This window comes from Xiphophorus maculatus, chromosome 23, assembly GCF_002775205.1.
Source record: "Xiphophorus maculatus strain JP 163 A chromosome 23, X_maculatus-5.0-male, whole genome shotgun sequence".
In the NCBI taxonomy this organism is placed as follows: domain Eukaryota; kingdom Metazoa; phylum Chordata; class Actinopteri; order Cyprinodontiformes; family Poeciliidae; genus Xiphophorus; species Xiphophorus maculatus.
This window is the reverse complement of record NC_036465.1, coordinates 20,665,403-20,683,355: the sequence shown is the minus strand read 5'-3', so window position 1 is coordinate 20,683,355 and position 17,953 is coordinate 20,665,403. Positions and strand designations below refer to the sequence as shown.

The following is a 17,953-nucleotide window of genomic DNA, read 5'->3' as shown; positions in this document are numbered from 1 at the left end:
TATTCATATTTGATAACATTTTATATATTGAGGTTATGCCTCATGGTGAAATAACATTTCTTTCCTGCACTGCCGTATTGTGGGGAATAACAAACACCCTTTTTATCACAGGATCACCAAGAAGAACCCCTTAGGTGTCCGAAACTGGACTATATTTGACCCCAACATTAATCTTTCTCAGGTCATCAACAACCGGAGGCACGCTCTAAAACTAATTTCAGTGGCTTTTATTGACAGATAATACTGGGCAGCCCTAACTTTAGAATTAAAATAAGAAAAGGCAGCAATGACCTAAAGGTCTAGTGAAATCTTACTTTTTCTTAGCATATTTTGGAGACATTGTTCCTCTGAAAGCTAAAATTATTCAATTTTTTGAATAATATTTATGAATCTAAAAGTACTGTAGAGAAACACACCTGGACAATACACGACATTTTGAAGTTAAGGTTCCCTGCTGACTAAGCAACAAAGAAGAATCATAACAATTGTTATTTAAAGAGTTCAGTTCAATTTATAGCACATTAAGATTCAAATCAACAGCAAATGTGTTGCGTAATTCCATTCTCAATCTTTTTTTTTTTTTTTAGTTTACTATTAGTACGTATATTGGATTGCATTTTTCAGTTCAACAGATAATTTAATGGGCATAAATAACTGATCTGGAGCTAAAAAAGAAAAAAAAATGTTAATCATCTTTTCTTCTTTCAGGTATTAACTTTGCTGTGTTTTTTATGCTAATGCTGCTCTGGATAAATGCTAAGATTTATTTTTTTATTGCGATTTTAATGCTAATGTTTGATTAATACCATGATGATTGCTGGGTCAGATGGTCATTCTGATGTGGTGTTGAACATGCGAGAGCTGAAGCCCTGATTGCTGACTCAGATCTATGAACATTCATTTTTGTTATTATATTTCACCCAGTGCCTGATTGTCAGATAAAACCAGAAAGGTTGCTTGGTGATGTGGATTCAGCAAAACCTGAATAAGTCCTTCTGATTTCAGGGTCAATTTTATGTCATTACGTCATCCTGCCAAAGTTTTTTATTTATTTGGGTAGAAAGGCCTCTGATGTCTTGTGTCACAGCCTGTTATTTGCCCAAAGTTAAGCTTCCTGGCAATCATACAATTAGTTTGGTATTTTTCCCAGTGTTGGGTCTGATTCAGGATTAGCTGTTGATATTAATTTAATACATTTTTTTAGCTATGCTTTATGCTATCCTGCTGTATAAAGAATATTCTGTTATCGTGAACGTGTTGACATTTTCCTACAGTTCATTTGAATTCTTATACTGAACTACAAGGGAAATCTGTAGGCATCAATCAGCACTACCAAATTTTTTATTTATTTTTTCCAGCCGTCCTGCTGTAAGAGTCTCTGCCGGACGCACGAAGGCGCCATTTCCAAGCACATGACGCAATCTTTAATGAATAAGAGTTTCTGACTTATGCAAATCGTTAGTAGTAAAAACCATAAAGCGCTCATTTGACATGAGCAATATCTTCCTCGCACGGATCAGAAAGCTTCACGTCCATTCGGATCCCTGAATGAATGGCAAATGGAGAGAGAGGTTCGGGACGCACAGTGTGGTTTTTATTGGGAAGCTTAAAATTTCAAACGTGGTCGGCTCTTTTAGTCTTCCTGAGCAAGAAACAACTACAAAGAATTTTAAGAGTGTTTACTAAAAATATCAAGCAGCATAGTGCTCATCCTCATTTCCATTACGCACAGGGGAGCGCTCACATGTCCTACCGGACGCGCTCTCTTCTCAGTATGGGGCAACGCGGGGCAGCAGCGACGGTGACTGACGATGAGGAGCGCCGTGAAACCACAGCCTTCAGCAACTCCAGCACCTTGCAACTCCCACGCTTTACTTCCTCGCTGCGCGTAAAGCGCGTTAGTGTCCAAATGCTCGTGCCATGGCTCGCGGGACATCCGAGGACTTTAATGATGGAGGAGCGCGTCTTCCTGTCCAATAAAGTTGAATAGCCTTTCCCGCAAAGACATTTAGATCTTTTCTCCTTCTTTTTTAAAATTATTATTATTTTTTTTTAATATTTCTTTATACCTTGAACATTGGAGAAGCGCTGCTCATCATGGGCGCTGCATCCTGAGGGGAGATGGATGTGGAGGTGAGGGATGCGAACGCCTCGGACTGCCCGCGGAATGAGAGCGGCTGCGAACTGAACGCTTCCTCCGGCGGAGTGTCCACTGCGCTGGCCAGCGTGCTGATCTTCACCATCGTGGTGGACATCCTGGGAAACGTGCTGGTCATCCTCTCCGTGTACAGGAACAAGAAGCTCAGGAATGCAGGTGAGGAGCAAAGGCGTGATGAGGAATGTTGTGCAGTGGGGTCAATAAATGATACAGCGGAATAAATCTGTAAATTTCCGATGGGACAGAAATATACAATTTCAGTTGATTTATTACTATATTATTTGTACTCAACTTTATTTATAGGGGTGATAAATAAAAAAAAATGTTTTGCCGAGGTTCGACCTGTTCTCCTTGTTTCATTCATAACTAAAGTGATGCTATCCAACATGTTTCCTCTGACCCCGTTGCTTCACAATCCGCCTCCAGTCTCAGTGTCTGCACTTTCTGCAGCCTTGCATGCCAGCATTCATATCAGTCTATAATAACACTCTACTCCCTCTGGCTGCCCTGGCTGCTGTACCCTTGGCTTCTCCGGTCCAGATAAATCACACCCCTCCTTATATCATGACCTGAAGTGTCCCATGAGCAGCCAAGGTGAGAGGCACTGTCACTCTGACTGTAGCTCCCATGGCCTCTCTGAACATGTTTTAAATCAAACTCATATTTTTTCCCCCTCCCCAGTCATTCTACATTTGTGATGCTCTGACTGGACTTGTCCAATTTTTGTTGTTTTTTTTTTTTCTTCCACCCCTTCTTGCGATACAGTTAAAAATATCTCCGATGGAATAGATGATGTCTTGTGCGTTAGGCAGCATAAAGGTCCTCATTTATGTAGAAAAACAACAGCTCTGTTTCTTTCCTTGTTATTTATTTTTTTATTCACAATCTCTTGTTTGATCTTCATGAACACAGATAATAAACACAGGGGAATCTTCTTAGCAATCGGAAGGAAATGGAGCTTCCTAAAATCTGCACTTTTGAACCTAAGTTGTATATTTAGGGATCGTTTAGGAATTAGAAGATTTATGCAAGACCGAAATGTCTTATATTGCTTGTAATGTTTGTTTATTTTTGTTACATTTTGTTGGTAGAAAAAAATAACCTAGAATTAATTTCTTTGCTTTTATCTTCATTATTTTACGAGCTAAAAAAGACAGGTGACATCTGAAAATCTTTGTTTTTTATATATATATATATATATATATATATATATATATATATATATATATATATATATATATATATATATATATATATATATATATATTGCCTGGCCAAAAAAAAAGTCGCCACTAAGCAAATAGGTACAAGCCTCCTATTGGATAAGTACTGCATAGGCGATTATCTTTCAGCTGGCAACAAGTTATTTAACCCCAGCTGATGCAATGAGTAACTCCTCATTTCTTAAACAACCATGGCAAAAGACACATCCTGTGGTCATGGAAAAGACGTCAGTCTGTTTAAGAAGGGTCAAATCATTAGCATGCATCAAGCAGAGAAAACATCTAAGGAGATTGCAGAAACTACTAGAATTGGGTTAAGAACTGTCCAACGCATCATTAAAAACTGGAAGGATGGTGGGGAACCATCGTCTTCCAGGAAGAAATGTGGTCGGAAAAAAATCCTGAATGATCGTGATCGGCGATTACTTAAACGTTTGGTCAAATCAAATCGAAGAAAAACAACAGCAGAACTCAGGAGTATGTTTAATTGTGAACGCAAAAGCATTTCCACACGCACAATGCGAAGGGAACTCAAGGGGTTGGGATTGAACAGCTGTGTAGCCGTAAGAAAACCTCTAATCAGTAAGGCTAACCAGAAAAAAAGGCTTCAGTTTGCTAGGGAGCATAAAGGTTGGACTCTGGAGGAATGGAAGAGGGTCATGTGGTCTGATGAGTCCAGATTTACCCTGTTCCAGAGTGATGGGCGCATCATGCCTAGTGCCTACTGTACAAGCCTGTGGGGGCAGTGCTACAGCTTCAACAACATTGTGTGCCCAAAGAATGAGGTCAGCTGACTACCTGAATATACTGAATGACCAGGTTATTCCATCAATGGATTTTGTCCTCCCAAATGGAACGGGCATATTCCAAGATGACAATGACAGGATTCATTGAGCTCACATTGTGAAAGAGTGGTTCAGGGAGCATGAGACATCTTTTTCACACATGGATTGGCCACCACAGAGTCCAGACCTTAACCCCATTGAGAATCTGTGGGATGTGCTGGAGAAGGCTTTGCGCAGTGGTCAGACTCTCCCATCATCAATACAAGATCTTGGTGAAAGATTAATGCAACACTGGATGGAAATAAATCTTGTGACACTGCAGAAGCTTATTGAAACAATGCCACAGCGAATGGGGGCTGTAATCAAAGCTAAAGGCGGTCCAACAAAATATTAGAGAGTGTGACCATTTTTTGGTGGCAACTTTTTTTTTGGCCAGGCAGTGTATATACATATATATATATAAACCCACCATGAAGTACCCCCCCCCCCCCCCCCCCACACACTTTTTTATGTAAACACTCATTTCCCATCAAGGTTGAACAAGACATTCACACTTTTGCAATGTTTAACCATAATGGGTTGAAAGCAAAGTGTTATTTTTTTTAGTTTGGTGATCTGTTCTGTCATCCCAGGACAGATTTCGATGTTTTTCTAAACTCTGCTGGAGGTATTGTAGAGCTCCCATCCTGAGCCTATAACCTCATTTGCTGATACAATGTTACTGTGAGCTCTGAAGGCCTCATCATATTATTTACATTGTTTAAGTGAATATCCCAATCATTCTACGTCCCAGTGCGCGTCATCTTGGAAAGCTACGACTCCCACTAGGATGTAAACACAGATAAGCATATAAGCAAAGCGTTGCGACATTCGGGCTGATTTTCGGTGACTCTTTTCCTCTAAAGTTAGGAAGTGGCAATAAAATCTGTACAGACCAAATAAACCTCAGACGTCAAGGATTCAGTTTTATTTTTTCTGTCATTTTCTCTTGCTTTGTGGCTGAATCGTCAGACCAGAAGTCATCTGGGGTTGACAATTATATGTGTTGTCGTTTGTCATTCTCCTCTGTAAAACACGTGGTTTATCTACAGCGGGCGAAGCACCAAAAATAAACCAAAAATAGCTGTTAAAGCCGATGCTCTGCTTTTCATGTTTTTTGGTGAAAACCCAATGCAAGAAAAATATGTCAAGTCTCCCTATAGTATAAACACATGTGGTAAAATGTTTAAACCCCACACTACTTTCTTTATCAAAATGTGTCTAAGTAAGATGTGTAACAGAGGCCCAGTTCTTTAACTCTTCAAAATTGTAAAGACAAGAAAACATGCCATTCAAGTAAGGCAAATATATGTTAATCTTTATCAGTTGGAAAATAACTGGAGTAAAATGCATCCTGGTGTGAACCTGTGATTGCTTTCTGAGTTAGTGGCTGTTTTTGATTTGGGTGACGTGACCTGCTCTCCAGGGATTCTGTCCGCCATGAAATTTAGCAAAATATCCCCACAGTGTCGGCACTGGAAAAAAAAAATGGCGGTATATTTGTATATTCCTGACCAAGATTGCAGCCACACAGAACTATGGGAAGCAAATAAATAACACGTAATAAACAAAACAAGCAAAGAAAAACAAAGACAAAGAGCGAGCCAACCACAGTGACCTCTCATGAAGAACAATGACATTCCTTCCTCTCTGCATTTTTTAAAGATTCTCTTAACGGATGGGGAGTATTAAGAGTTCAACAATTTCTTGCAGATCGTTTGAAGACTGCTGTGTGTAGTAGCAAAATTGCTGTTTTTCTGAAATCTGTCAAAGCCCTGGGAACATTTCAAAGCAACAATTTGGAGCAGACAAAATTTAAGTTCCTTAGGTAAAACTGGAAGTTTTGCCAGCAGAGCCTTATGAATAAAAGTAAAAACCATATCAACGCTGTTTTATACAGAGGATTAAAGATGCCCAACCAACTCAGTCGTAGAGAAAGCATAGCTGTGTCAGATATTTACCTTCTGAAATAAAAGGCTGCTTGCATGTACAGCATCTCACTATAATCGATAATGAACAGAAGGGCGATTTCAACAAATGTTTGTTTGCAATAAATGACAAGATTTAATCCTGAAATAAAAATCGGGTTTCATTTTAAATCTCCTAGGCAGATTCGGAGAAGCTCTTCTTCAACCCATGTTCAAGTACTTGTAGGAAAACACACTTTTAATAAATATAATATCAGGCAAGAGAAAAAAGTCCTAGATTGTCAAAGTCTTACAAGCAAGCCTTTGATCGAATAATTAATTTTTCATTTTGATTGAAATGTAGTCTGAAGTACTCTTGCATGTGCTGCACTGAAAGCAGATGTACAGTATATAAAAGATTATACAATACTCAATATGGCTTGAATGCCTTAATATAAGTCATTTAAAAAACCAAAGCCAAAATGGAGCCTTGGGGCCTTCAGCAATCTCTCTGGGTTTTGTTCTTCTGCTCCCGCCTGTTAAATCATTTTCAAATGTCATTGCAGAGCCTTCACAAAAGCTGAAATTCCTACATTTAGCCCAGAGAACATTTGTAAAACCCAGGATTGAATGACTTTGAAAGATTTAAAAAGTGCCACAATGCAATTTTGAGCAAGACCCCAATAAGATAAATTTTACAGCATTAGTGGCAGTGATGGTGCTGCAACTGCTTCTAAAACCAGACCTAAAAAAAGCAAACAAACTTTAAACTGACCTGAGATAAAGTCAGGAAACTATGTATTTTGTATGGATCTGTGTTAGGGCAGAACATGCAGAGCTCCTCACTGCTGACATTGTATGTAGTCAGAAACAGGAGCAGAAAACTCAGGAAGCCCAACGTAACGCTAATGAGAGCATGTAAACGAGATTGCCCGATTAGGTCGGACAGTGTTTTGGAATAATGAGCTTCTAATTGATATTTTAAACACATTACATAACACAGCCATTTAATTCAGCCGAGATCCCTTTGGCGAGAAGCTCGGAAGTCCCCAAAAGAATAATTTAATGTTTCTGCTTTGCGTAAATGGCATAGCTGGCCGGGCTCAGACAATGGGGCAGGAGTGAATGGCCTCACGCTGTTTGACTGTGGACACTGCAGAGATTGCAGACCTCACTGTCCTCCCTGCTCTAATTGGTCCGAGCGTAGGGGTGATCCGTCAGTGTGAAAGAGTGCCAACCTGAAACTCCAGCGGAGCACTTTCGATGTTTTTTATTGTTGTTGAGTCTCTGAAATTGTTACAGCTGTAAACAATCTCTGCTCTGTTCTTATCAAGCTATTTATAGCCGTGTTTGGCTCCCCGTCGTATGAAAGTTTAATTGAACGGAGCTTTCAAACGGATGCAGCTGAATAGCTCCAAACAGCTGTCCACCATGAAAACCCCATCTCTGTGATGGATGGCTGCTTTGTGGGGGCCCATTAGGAGACATGGGGCGGTCTTTCTGTGCCTAAAAGATCAAAATCATGACTGACAATACGTAAAAGCAACACTCAGACTTATTTATTTTTTGTTGTTGTGGCTTGAACACATAATCGCCCCTTTCTTTCTCTCTGTGATACGCTTTTCTAAGGCAGCTGGTTTTTGCTTCTCGGCACACACAACGGCAGCAGCAGCAGCAGGACCGTTCCGCTCGGCTTCACTGTACATGCTGCATCCCTCTGTCTTCCACCACAACAAACACGGACATGTGCACATATGCATTCGGTACAGCCGCTGGTGCATCCCAATAGAAACTGTATCTGTGCACAAGCAAGGATTGGTAGCTCACGTTCCATTGTGTGCTCAGCATCCTTTGAGGATGAGGGGATATATATATATACTGTATATGTATATATATATATATATATATATATATATATATATATATATTGGGCTCTGTACTGTAGGACTGCCAATGGAATGTTAATACTAGAGTTTCCCAATGGGGTTAGCCTTACTAAAAATACACTCACAAAATGCAGGAGAGAGAAGGAGGAAGGGAGCAGATGGAAAGAGGAAATTCAAAGCAAGAGCCAGTTCCTGTATGTGTCTGCGTGTGTGTGCGCGTTTGGTTTGTGCCACCGTGTTGAGAGCGGTGGGTCATGGGGCATGTAAGGTTGGGGGATGAAGTTGAATTTTGTGAAATCATGCATTACATCCCCGCATCTCTTCAGAGTCATGAGCTCCTTACTCCACCCTATTGAAAAAAATAAAATAAAAAAACAAAACAGGAAAAAAAATCCAGAGGGAGGGTTAATTGAGTCAGTAGACCTAGTGAGTCAGACCAGAAGCCAATTTAAATTGACAGCACAGACCCATGGGGAATATCACTCTGTACACTACGTTTAGCATGTCTTCTTCCCGACAACAAGATCATGGCAGGCATTTTGTCTTACGTTGGGATTATCTGACTAAATCTGAATCTCTATCTCCTGGAAGAGCTTGCTCGTTTAAATTGTAGCACATTTTCCGTTATAGATGTGCTCAATAAACCTAATGATGTTCTGAGTCTTTGCTTTTGGGTTCGTTCGCTGGACTCCTCTGATGACAATGATTTTCGTTGGCCGGACTCATCGCAGGCTTCATCACTTCAAGGCAACTCAAGTCAGCTTAATCTTAAACTTGTCCAAATCCCCGGGCCCCCCTAACATAACTCAGTGCAGTCACCAGCGTCTCATCAGCTCTAATGTCCTTGCTGAAAGGTTGTTCTCGCCTATTTATCATAACTTGAGTGAAGAGAATGTAATCTAATCTGAGATTAAGCCACGCACTGCTGACAGAAAGATTCAAGCAATGCCTCCACCCCCACACATCTCCCTGTCCCTGTTTTTTTTCTTCTTTTTTGTGAATTCATCTTTCCTTCAAAGGTGTTTAAATATAGCCGAGTGAATCAAAGCACAGTACGGCGAGTCACGTTTCCAGCGCGAGCGGTCAGAGTGACGGGACCCGGATGGTGGGTGGGACACAGGAACAAAGACCCCTGGGGTGCACGTGTGAACACAGCCGTAGGAATGACGAGAACGAAAAGCTACTTGGCTGGCAGCCTTTCTGTTTGTCTCACTCTTCTGCATCTTCGGTCTTGTTAAGAGTTATCTCCACTGTTCTCTTGTAGTTTCCTTTGTAATATGAATAAGCAAACATGAGAAATAGTTGAATCTGATTTGCTTGACTATTCTAATTATCAAAAACCTTACACTGCAGAAAATGTCTTTCTTTTTTACATGCTGTCCTGATATACATCCACAAACTTAAATCTGTTTTATTTGGGTTTTATGTGACACAAACCCCCCCCAGCTCATTTCTATTAAGTGAATAGAACATATACATAGTTTTGATTTAGAGTAAAATCTGAAAAGTGTGACATCCGTTTTTCTTTGCCCTCCTGGGTCAAAACGAACTCTCAATCTCAATTTACCTGCAAGTCTTTTGGGTTCGTCTCCGTCAGCTTCAAACACTTAAAGACTGAAGTATTGCATAATGATTCAAGGTCAATTGAACTGCATTGAACAGCAATTGTCTAATCAACTGTGCAATCTTAAAACAATTATGGTCTTATCTGACTGGAGTAACTTTGTCCACATATTTGCTGCATTCCTTCACTTGGGGAGGCTGCAAACACAACGTATTGTGGCTTTTAAAAGCAATTTCTCCTTAAGCTAAAGGGTAGATTTGTGGAGTGCATGACTAAGAGTCAGATTCTCCCTCCTGAGCTGTGAATTTCTGAATCTCATCTTGCTTCTCTTGACTACTTATCCTGATATTTGCCCCTCTTGCCCAGGTGGATGCTCTGTGACATGAAAAATAGTGAAAAACAATAGAATGTTTTCAGTTTTAAATTTCCCCACAATTTCACCCCTGACTGTGTTGTGTTCCTCATTAGCTGTCACGGAGCAGCTGTATTAATACGGCATGTATCTGAACTCTATGTGTAATATTAGGGAGAATTTGAGGAGATTTGAAAGTGGTTGCACTGGATTTTACTTTGGGGTATCACAGTACAATGGGCTGAACATAAATATTCACCACACTTTTCTGATTTTTATGTTCCTTTACCTTGAAAATTGTTTAGTGCTTTTTGTTGGTCTGTCAAAACAAAACAAAATCCAAATGAGATGCATAGAAGTTTGCGGATCTAAGCTGCTGACGTGTGAAAAACAGCATAAGGGTAGCAGTACTTTTGCAGAGCCCTTTGCTTTCACAAACACAGAGACGATCGAGAAAGAACTATTGTTTTCATTCACCAAACAAGGAGCGTTCACTGGGGAAATTGACTGAGCGACCCCCTCAGCTCTCAGGAGACTCTAAAAGCAAGAGTCAGTTGATCTGATGGCACATTTCACTTGGCTGACAGTTTTTTGTGCGAGTGCAGGCCGCTGTAAAATCAAATAATTACAGAGCGGCGTCAGAGAAGTTAAAGGCTCCGTGTCAGCTGTCCCTGCCGGGCTGTACGAAATCAGCATTCGGGCCGAGCCACGTCCGACTCGCACTCGGTAATTATAGCTCCAGAAGAGGTCGGCGGGCACGATTCTCTCCTTGTATGCAGGTGTGAGAACAAGTTTGTCGGTCGCCTGTTTTGTACTAAAACAACAGTTTGCCTGAGTGCTGCAGCTCTGGGGCGTGCTGAGCATCATTCCGGCCAACTTGGCTAATTACACCACACAGGGAGGTAATGGTGTGTCCAATGTTTTTCATAATGAATGACAGAAAAAACAAAGTCAGTCATCTGGCCTCTGCACAGCGATCCTCCCAGCAGTGTTTTAGCACTTACCTCACCCTCCAGACGATAAGTGCTGGAGAGCGGTTCAGCCGCAGAGACCTGCAAAGCTGGAGCATGCCCTGTGCAGCAGGCGAGCATGATAGCGTTGGGTCACATGATGTCAGCAAGGAATCAAACCTCTGCACAGTGACAAATGCACACGGCGAGTGCTGCCAGCATCACAAATGCAATCTGACAGATTTGCCCACTGAGCTAAATCAAGGATGAGGAACAACTGCTTTTATTTTTATCTCAGTAGACTTTAGAGATGGCTTTTAGGGGGCTGAAAATTTGTAGTCCCTGACGGATCAAGTTGCCGGGAAAAAAAATAGCACGATAAACATCTGCATTTTTGTTTTTCTATATGATGAAGACGGGGGAAAAAAGTCCTTCTGGGAATGTAGGATTATAACACCGCTCAATTGCTGTTTTTCTTTAATTAATCCAGTTGAGGAAGGTACATTTTAATTAGTCCAGTGGTGCCTGGGGTGCAGGTTGTGTAACAAGCTCTGGATTCTATGGACGGATACTTGACCTGTGTTTTAAATCGACATAAAATCATATGTGTCAATGAGTGCTGCTGTCCCAGCTGTCTGAATGACCCAACCTGCATGTAGTCTCTCCAACTTCACAAGCTCAATTATAACTCTGCATACATTATTTACAGATAGCGTATTTTTATTCATGTAATGCTGGATGGGAAAATTAATTCTGGGTAATGACTATGACAGGCACTATCTAATTAAATCTTCATTCACTTTTCGTATTGTTTCCTGTCCCGTGTGGATTGTGAGACATTGTTCAACTGCAGTAAATCATTTATTTGTGTGGGCAACGTGTTTTATTTCATGGTGAGTTTCACCTTTAATGAACAGCAGCTTTACAGAATGCAGGTTTTATTTCCCAGCATCCATTCACAGCATACCGGACAGTGATTTGCTTTTAAAGCAGACCCGGCTTGTCGTACTGCTTTATGTTTAAGCTATCAATCTTCTCATCTGACACGGTGTTTATAGTTTGATTCCCCTCCCTCCACAGCAGCTGCGGTGTAACAGTATTAAACGTCGTTTTCGATTATTCGTGTCTTGTGACAAGATCCAGTGTCTTACCAGCACCAGTTCTTCTGATGCTGTTTTAGTTGAGTATATCATCCAGCTGCTGTGAAACTAACAGAGCGTTTTAATGTGATGCTTCTTTTAAAAAAGGCTGTGTTTTGATTTTCTCGCAATCGATTTTACTAAAATTCCTGTGAATTTTATGTGGGGAAACAAACATGGCTGGCAGAAAACCATGAGAGATTTGGGGTTTTTCACACGACGAAACATTGACGCAAGTTTTAACAGAAAAACAGAACGAGACGATGTCATGCTGACGTTCTTCCTGTTGGTCTAAGACAGGGTGAAGAAAATAACATCTGCTCACACCACAAACACAATGTTAACAAATAACTGAGAAAGATGAAATTGTCATCTGACCGTAGAGCTGGGTCCGACCCTGGTACAGTACTTGGCTGGATTTTGTCTTAACTAATGAACAGGGACTTCTTTGTGCCAATATGTGACTTCTCACAGACAAAAGTCACATGTGGGAATCCCCTTGGTTCCACCTGAGCGTCCCTATTTAATATCTTCAATATGCTTCCGCTAGATCAGATAAGAACAAATTGTACGATTAGTTGTCGTAACTAAGCGGATGATACACAGGTCTACATTACATTGTTACTAAGCAACTAAAAAACTCACTGAGCAAAGGCTTAAAACAAATCAGTTTTAAGCCTCACATTAAGTTTTTGTGAACCTCTAATATGGAAAAAAGTTCCAGAGAACTGCAAAAATGCTGAAACACTGAGTTTCCTTAAATCAAGGCGAAAAACCCATTTCTTTGGTGCAGCCTTTGATTAATAACATCTGGAACATCATAAAGCGTTATGTGTTTTTCAATCTGTCGTTTCCCCTTACATTACCATGCAAAGTGGCAAAGAATTGAAGACAAATTTTGCTTGTTTGTTGTTTTATCTGCCTTCTGATTATGAAAAGTACTTTGAATTGCCCTGTTGCTGAAAATGTGTTATGCAAATAAAATGTATTTGCCTTCGGAAAGTGGAACACCTTTTCCAAGTCTGAATGGGCTGACATTCAAATACAAATATCATTTTTACATAGTTTGCAAAGTTATGAGTACAGTTATTAGTGTTCAACTCATTTTGATGTACATTGACTTCTGAAAATATATCTGTCTCTTAACGCAGGGCAGATTTTGTCACAGTTCAATCTCTTCTTCTGGGATTTAATGTGATAAGTCAATATAAAATGATGCCTGATTTTGAAGTGGAAGTAAATTTATTTTTTCATTATTTCTTTTTAGATCTGAAGAGCATGACACACAATCATATATCTCATTTTGTATTTCACCTTTATTTAGAAATGTAGATCTTACTGAGACACACACGCTCAGTGTCTTGTTTTACATAGAAAACAATAATTTGTTGTAGAGATTGTAGTGTGATTGATACAACAAATTAAATGAAAAATACAAAGAAAAGCTGAATGTAAAAAACCCTTTTTGTTGTAGGACATAATTGCTTATATTTAGATGATATAGTAAGTTAGAGTCACTGGTAATAAGTACTGATTCATAAACAAAAGTATATTATTGCAGCAGTATGGCTGTGGACAGTGCAGGACAGTTAACCAGAGAGTATAAAATGCAATGGTGGTCAAGAGGTTTTAATCATTACTGTGATAAAGCTCAGTGCTCTATAATAAGACCATAGAGGGCCAACAGCTGCATTTCATTAACAATGTTCCCATAATCAGTGTGAGGTAAAAATGTGACTGGCATGTTGGTTTTCACATTACATGAGAAACATGATTTATTTCTATAAAAGTAAGGATTAGAGGTTTTTTTTAGAAGATGTTGACAAAAAAGCTTGAATTTCACCTATCTAAGTACTTAAATATTTACAAGTCACAAATTCAGTAGCGACACCTTATACAGACACTGCAGCAGGGCAATTGTTGAGGTACAAGAAATGTGAGTAAGATCAACACAAAAGTGTGAGTTGCGCTCCACCTGCGCTTTGGTCAGCTTAGCGTAAGGCCATTGCTACATGGAGCAGAATGGCTTTGAATAGATTTTTGAGCTGGTGCCACATTCAGTGCACAAACCTGGTAACCATGTTATCCATCCACCAGCGCTAGATAACAGGAGCAAAAAATAAACTGAAGAGTTTGGAGAGGAAATTTCAGATGATTTTTACTTCCGAGACCCAACATTTAAAAAATATATATATTTAATTGAGGTCGAATGAATGAGATATCCTAAGACATCCTTCAGTATGCTTGTCTTTTGTTTCCAACTGAAAATTACCATACTTGTAGAGGATTTAAAAATCAGATTTCCACTAAAATGCAGTTTCAGGAGAAACACAAAGAGAGGCTGGATAGTTCTAAGTTAAGAACTGATTGACAAAAACCCAGTCCTGAAAAATATGTAAGTATTTAACCTTTTTTTAATATATATAGTTTCTTGACCTAGAAGAATATGAAGTAGAAAGCAGATAGGGAAAACACCTTTAATATCACATTGGATATACCATTTGACATTTGAAACCTGGTGGTGGGAGTATCAAGCTGTGGGAATGTTTTGCTTTGGGTTGGGCGAATTCAGGTCAGTCCTGCAAAAATAATCTGTTACAGCTTGTGCAGTCTTGGGACTGGACCAGCGTGTGGATGTGTGTGAATGACCCCAAACAACCAGCCAGAAATACAACATAATGGTCAGAGCACTTAATGTGTTAGAATGACCAAGCAAAGTCCAAACTTAAATCCAGCTGACAATCTGTGGCAAGACCTGAAAATGGATTTTCACATACTCTCTCCATTCAATCTGACAGAACTTGAGTTATTTTGCAATGAGAAATTTGGAAAAAAAAATCCATCTCTAAATGTGAAAAGCTGGGAGAGACACCTCGTCCCTCCCTAAGAAATCAAGCTGTAATTCCAGCAAAAGGTAGTTCTGACATTAATGAATATATGGCTTAGGGTTCAGATTTTTATATCTGAAATGTTTTTTTATTTACCTCCCATTCACAATCATGCACTACTTTGTGTTGGGCTATAAGATTAAGTTTGTGATGGCAGCATAGGAATGTAATGATCCTTCAGCTAACACATTGCATTTTTTGTATCATCCACTTTTTGTAAATATCTCTGATGTTAGTATACCTCCAGACTTACTTTTAAGGCATCTATTGATGAAATGCCTTACAGAACTCATTAAGGACATTGAAAAAACAAAACAAAAAGATATTCTCACACATTGCGACATGCCCAGACACATGGATACTCTGACCTTCACTGAAGCTCACAATGTTCCCGGCAGCAGAGTCAGATTGCTGTTTCATAAGGAAAAATTGAGAGGATCACCAAAGTCAGACAGAAGACAAATATCAGTCTTTGTCATTTAAAGGATACTGAATCTTTTAGATGGTACTGAAAGAACAGACCAGTAGATGACTGAAAAGAAAAAAAAGTCAGTATCGACCATGGTGACATAGCAAGATTAAACAAGACATACAAAATAAAAAGAGCTTGTGACAGAGAAGACTTTAATCCATTTACATGGACATGGACAGTAAAAAGAAATTATTTCAGTCTGTTTTAGTTGTTGTTTTGTGATGAAACTCATACAGTCATCCCTCCAGCAAGAAAAAGGTTCACAATTGATAATGAGACATCAAGATGAAAAGACAAAACCATTAACAGACTCTAATAAGACAGTTATGTTCTGCTTTTCTCAAACGGTTTGTTATGCTCTGCTTTCCTAAGTCAGGCGCTGCTTCATATCGGCTCACTGCTCTAAGTTGGTTATCTCTTTATTGTGCTACTGCTGCCAGGGTCTCTTTGTTGGTAGACCATGGCGATGTAAAACAGGCTTCATTGAGTTTCTGAAAAACTTTCTGGTTCCTGGGCTGTTTTTGAATATTCTAACCAATTTTCTTTCATGTGAGGGTAAGAGTTTGGCTCAGGTTTTTGATACTTTGACATAATTGGGTGTTACTTCAGTACGCTTCTAAACACCTCTGACCTTCGCCCCATTGGAAATTCATGAACTATGTTTAAAGACAGGTAACTGTCAAAAGACGGACCAATTAAATGAACTCTACCATTACTGATGAAACGAAAGTTTAACTTTAAGAACTTGTTGATGGCTGCAACTTTTCTTGGGATTCTTAAGGCAGCAGTTAGCATATTAGACTAGACACTGAATTAGAAATTTTTTCAATCATTGATGTTATTTGTTGTGCAATCACATCATTTTGGAAAATAAACGGCTAAAATACATCAGTAAATGCCCCCAAATTATGTTGACAACTGGTACTTTGTAAAACAGCACGACTCACGCTTTGCTTGTTTCCTCCCTTTTGTCTCCAGGCAACATCTTTGTGGTGAGCTTGTCCGTAGCGGACCTGGTGGTGGCGCTGTACCCGTACCCTCTTGTGCTGACAGCAATCTTCCACAATGACTGGACCATGGGAGACCTGCACTGTCAGGCCAGTGGCTTCATCATGGGCCTAAGCGTTATAGGCTCCATATTCAACATCACGGCCATAGCCATCAATCGTTACTGCTACATCTGCCACAGCCTCCACTACGACCGCCTGTATAGCCTGAGGAACACCTGCTGCTACCTGGGCCTCACTTGGTTGCTCACCGCCATCGCCACCGTGCCCAACTTCTTTGTCGGCTCTCTGCAGTATGACCCCCGCGTCTACTCCTGCACCTTCGCTCAGACTGTCAGCTCGTACTACACCATCTCAGTGGTGGTCATCCACTTTCTGATCCCACTCCTGGTGGTGTCCTATTGCTACATGAGGATATGGGTTATGGTGATTCAAGTGAAACACCGGGTGAAACCAGAACAAAGGACGAGACTGAAACCCAGCGATGTGAGGAACTTCCTGACTATGTTTATGGTGTTTGTGTTGTTTGCTGTGTGCTGGGCTCCACTGAACTTTATAGGCCTGGCTGTAGCTATAAACCCTGCAAAAGTGGCGCCCAACATACCTGAGTGGCTCTTTGTCACAAGTTACTTCATGGCATACTTCAACAGCTGCCTCAACGCCGTCATCTATGGACTACTAAACCAAAACTTCCGTAAGGAGTACAAGACGATCCTCCTTGCCCTTTGCGTCCCACGTTTGCTCCTCATGGAAACATCCAGATGTGCCACTGAGGGCCTAAAGAGTAAGCCTTCGCCGGCAATAACGAACAATAATATAGCTGAAATAAATGTATAAATTGATGTTACACTGGACAAGTAATGGTGCCATGTTTCACTCAGTGCCTGTTTTGGATGTTTATCTTTGTTTCTTGTTTTTAAGTGCGAAGTGATTCACATGTCCCCAAAAATCTATCCACCATGGAAACTTGACATAAAGTACTTTGTTTCAAAGCATATCAGTGCCTCTCAAGAATGTATAATTTCATGGTCCATCACTCACTGACTTGATTTAAGTTTTTATTTTATTATAGCTTGTGATGAATAAAAATTCTGAATCTTAGACTCTTCTAAAATTACATAAGACTAATGTTAAAAAGCTTTTGCAACACAGAAATGTTGGTCAAACTAAAATTATATCCAACTGGTGTACAGTATTTGTACTAAACATTTGATCACAGCTACTTTTACGGAAATTAATGCATCTATGCAGTTTGGCATTGAGTTTATCAATACGTTGACATGACTCCCCAAATTATCACTCACAGCGGAAACTTCATACTTGACCTCAGTCAATCATGATTCTGCGCCTCTCGGTTTTTTTCCATAAGACTCTAGAAAACTGATTTCCAAATGAAATACGGTGACAGTCGTTACTCATATCTTGGATACATCTGTGTGTGGCGGCTCTTGAAGCTCTGACCACAATTGTATTGCACACCCAAATTCTTTTCAGTGACCTTTGTTTCACACTCCTCTCAAAGCAGTGGGAATCCATGTAGCTTTTTCCTCTGCAGGTTTTTCTTCCACTCAACTTTCCATTAA

The 17,953-nt window shown here is 40.0% G+C and overlaps 1 protein-coding gene across 1 annotated transcript; it reads left to right on the top strand.

The window, feature by feature from the left end:
• The first annotated feature begins 1,523 nt into the window (after positions 1-1,523).
• LOC102231996 (melatonin receptor type 1C) lies at positions 1,524-17,396 on the top strand. The gene is made up of 2 exons (XM_005795382.2): positions 1,524-2,314; positions 16,342-17,396. Exons 1-2 carry the CDS (start codon positions 2,122-2,124, stop codon positions 17,205-17,207), a joined length of 1,059 nt encoding a protein of 352 aa, XP_005795439.1. The 5' UTR covers positions 1,524-2,121; the 3' UTR covers positions 17,208-17,396.
• The last annotated feature ends 557 nt before the right edge of the window (positions 17,397-17,953 follow it).

Bases quoted from the DNA above. Each gene is read 5' to 3' on its own strand.
- LOC102231996 (XM_005795382.2), top strand. From the start codon at position 2,122: ATGGATGTGGAGGTGAGGGATGCGAACGCCTCGGACTGCCCGCGGAAT. The intron at 2,315-16,341 runs GTGAGGAGCAAA...TTTTGTCTCCAG, and splicing joins CAAGAAGCTCAGGAATGCAG to GCAACATCTTTGTGGTGAGC.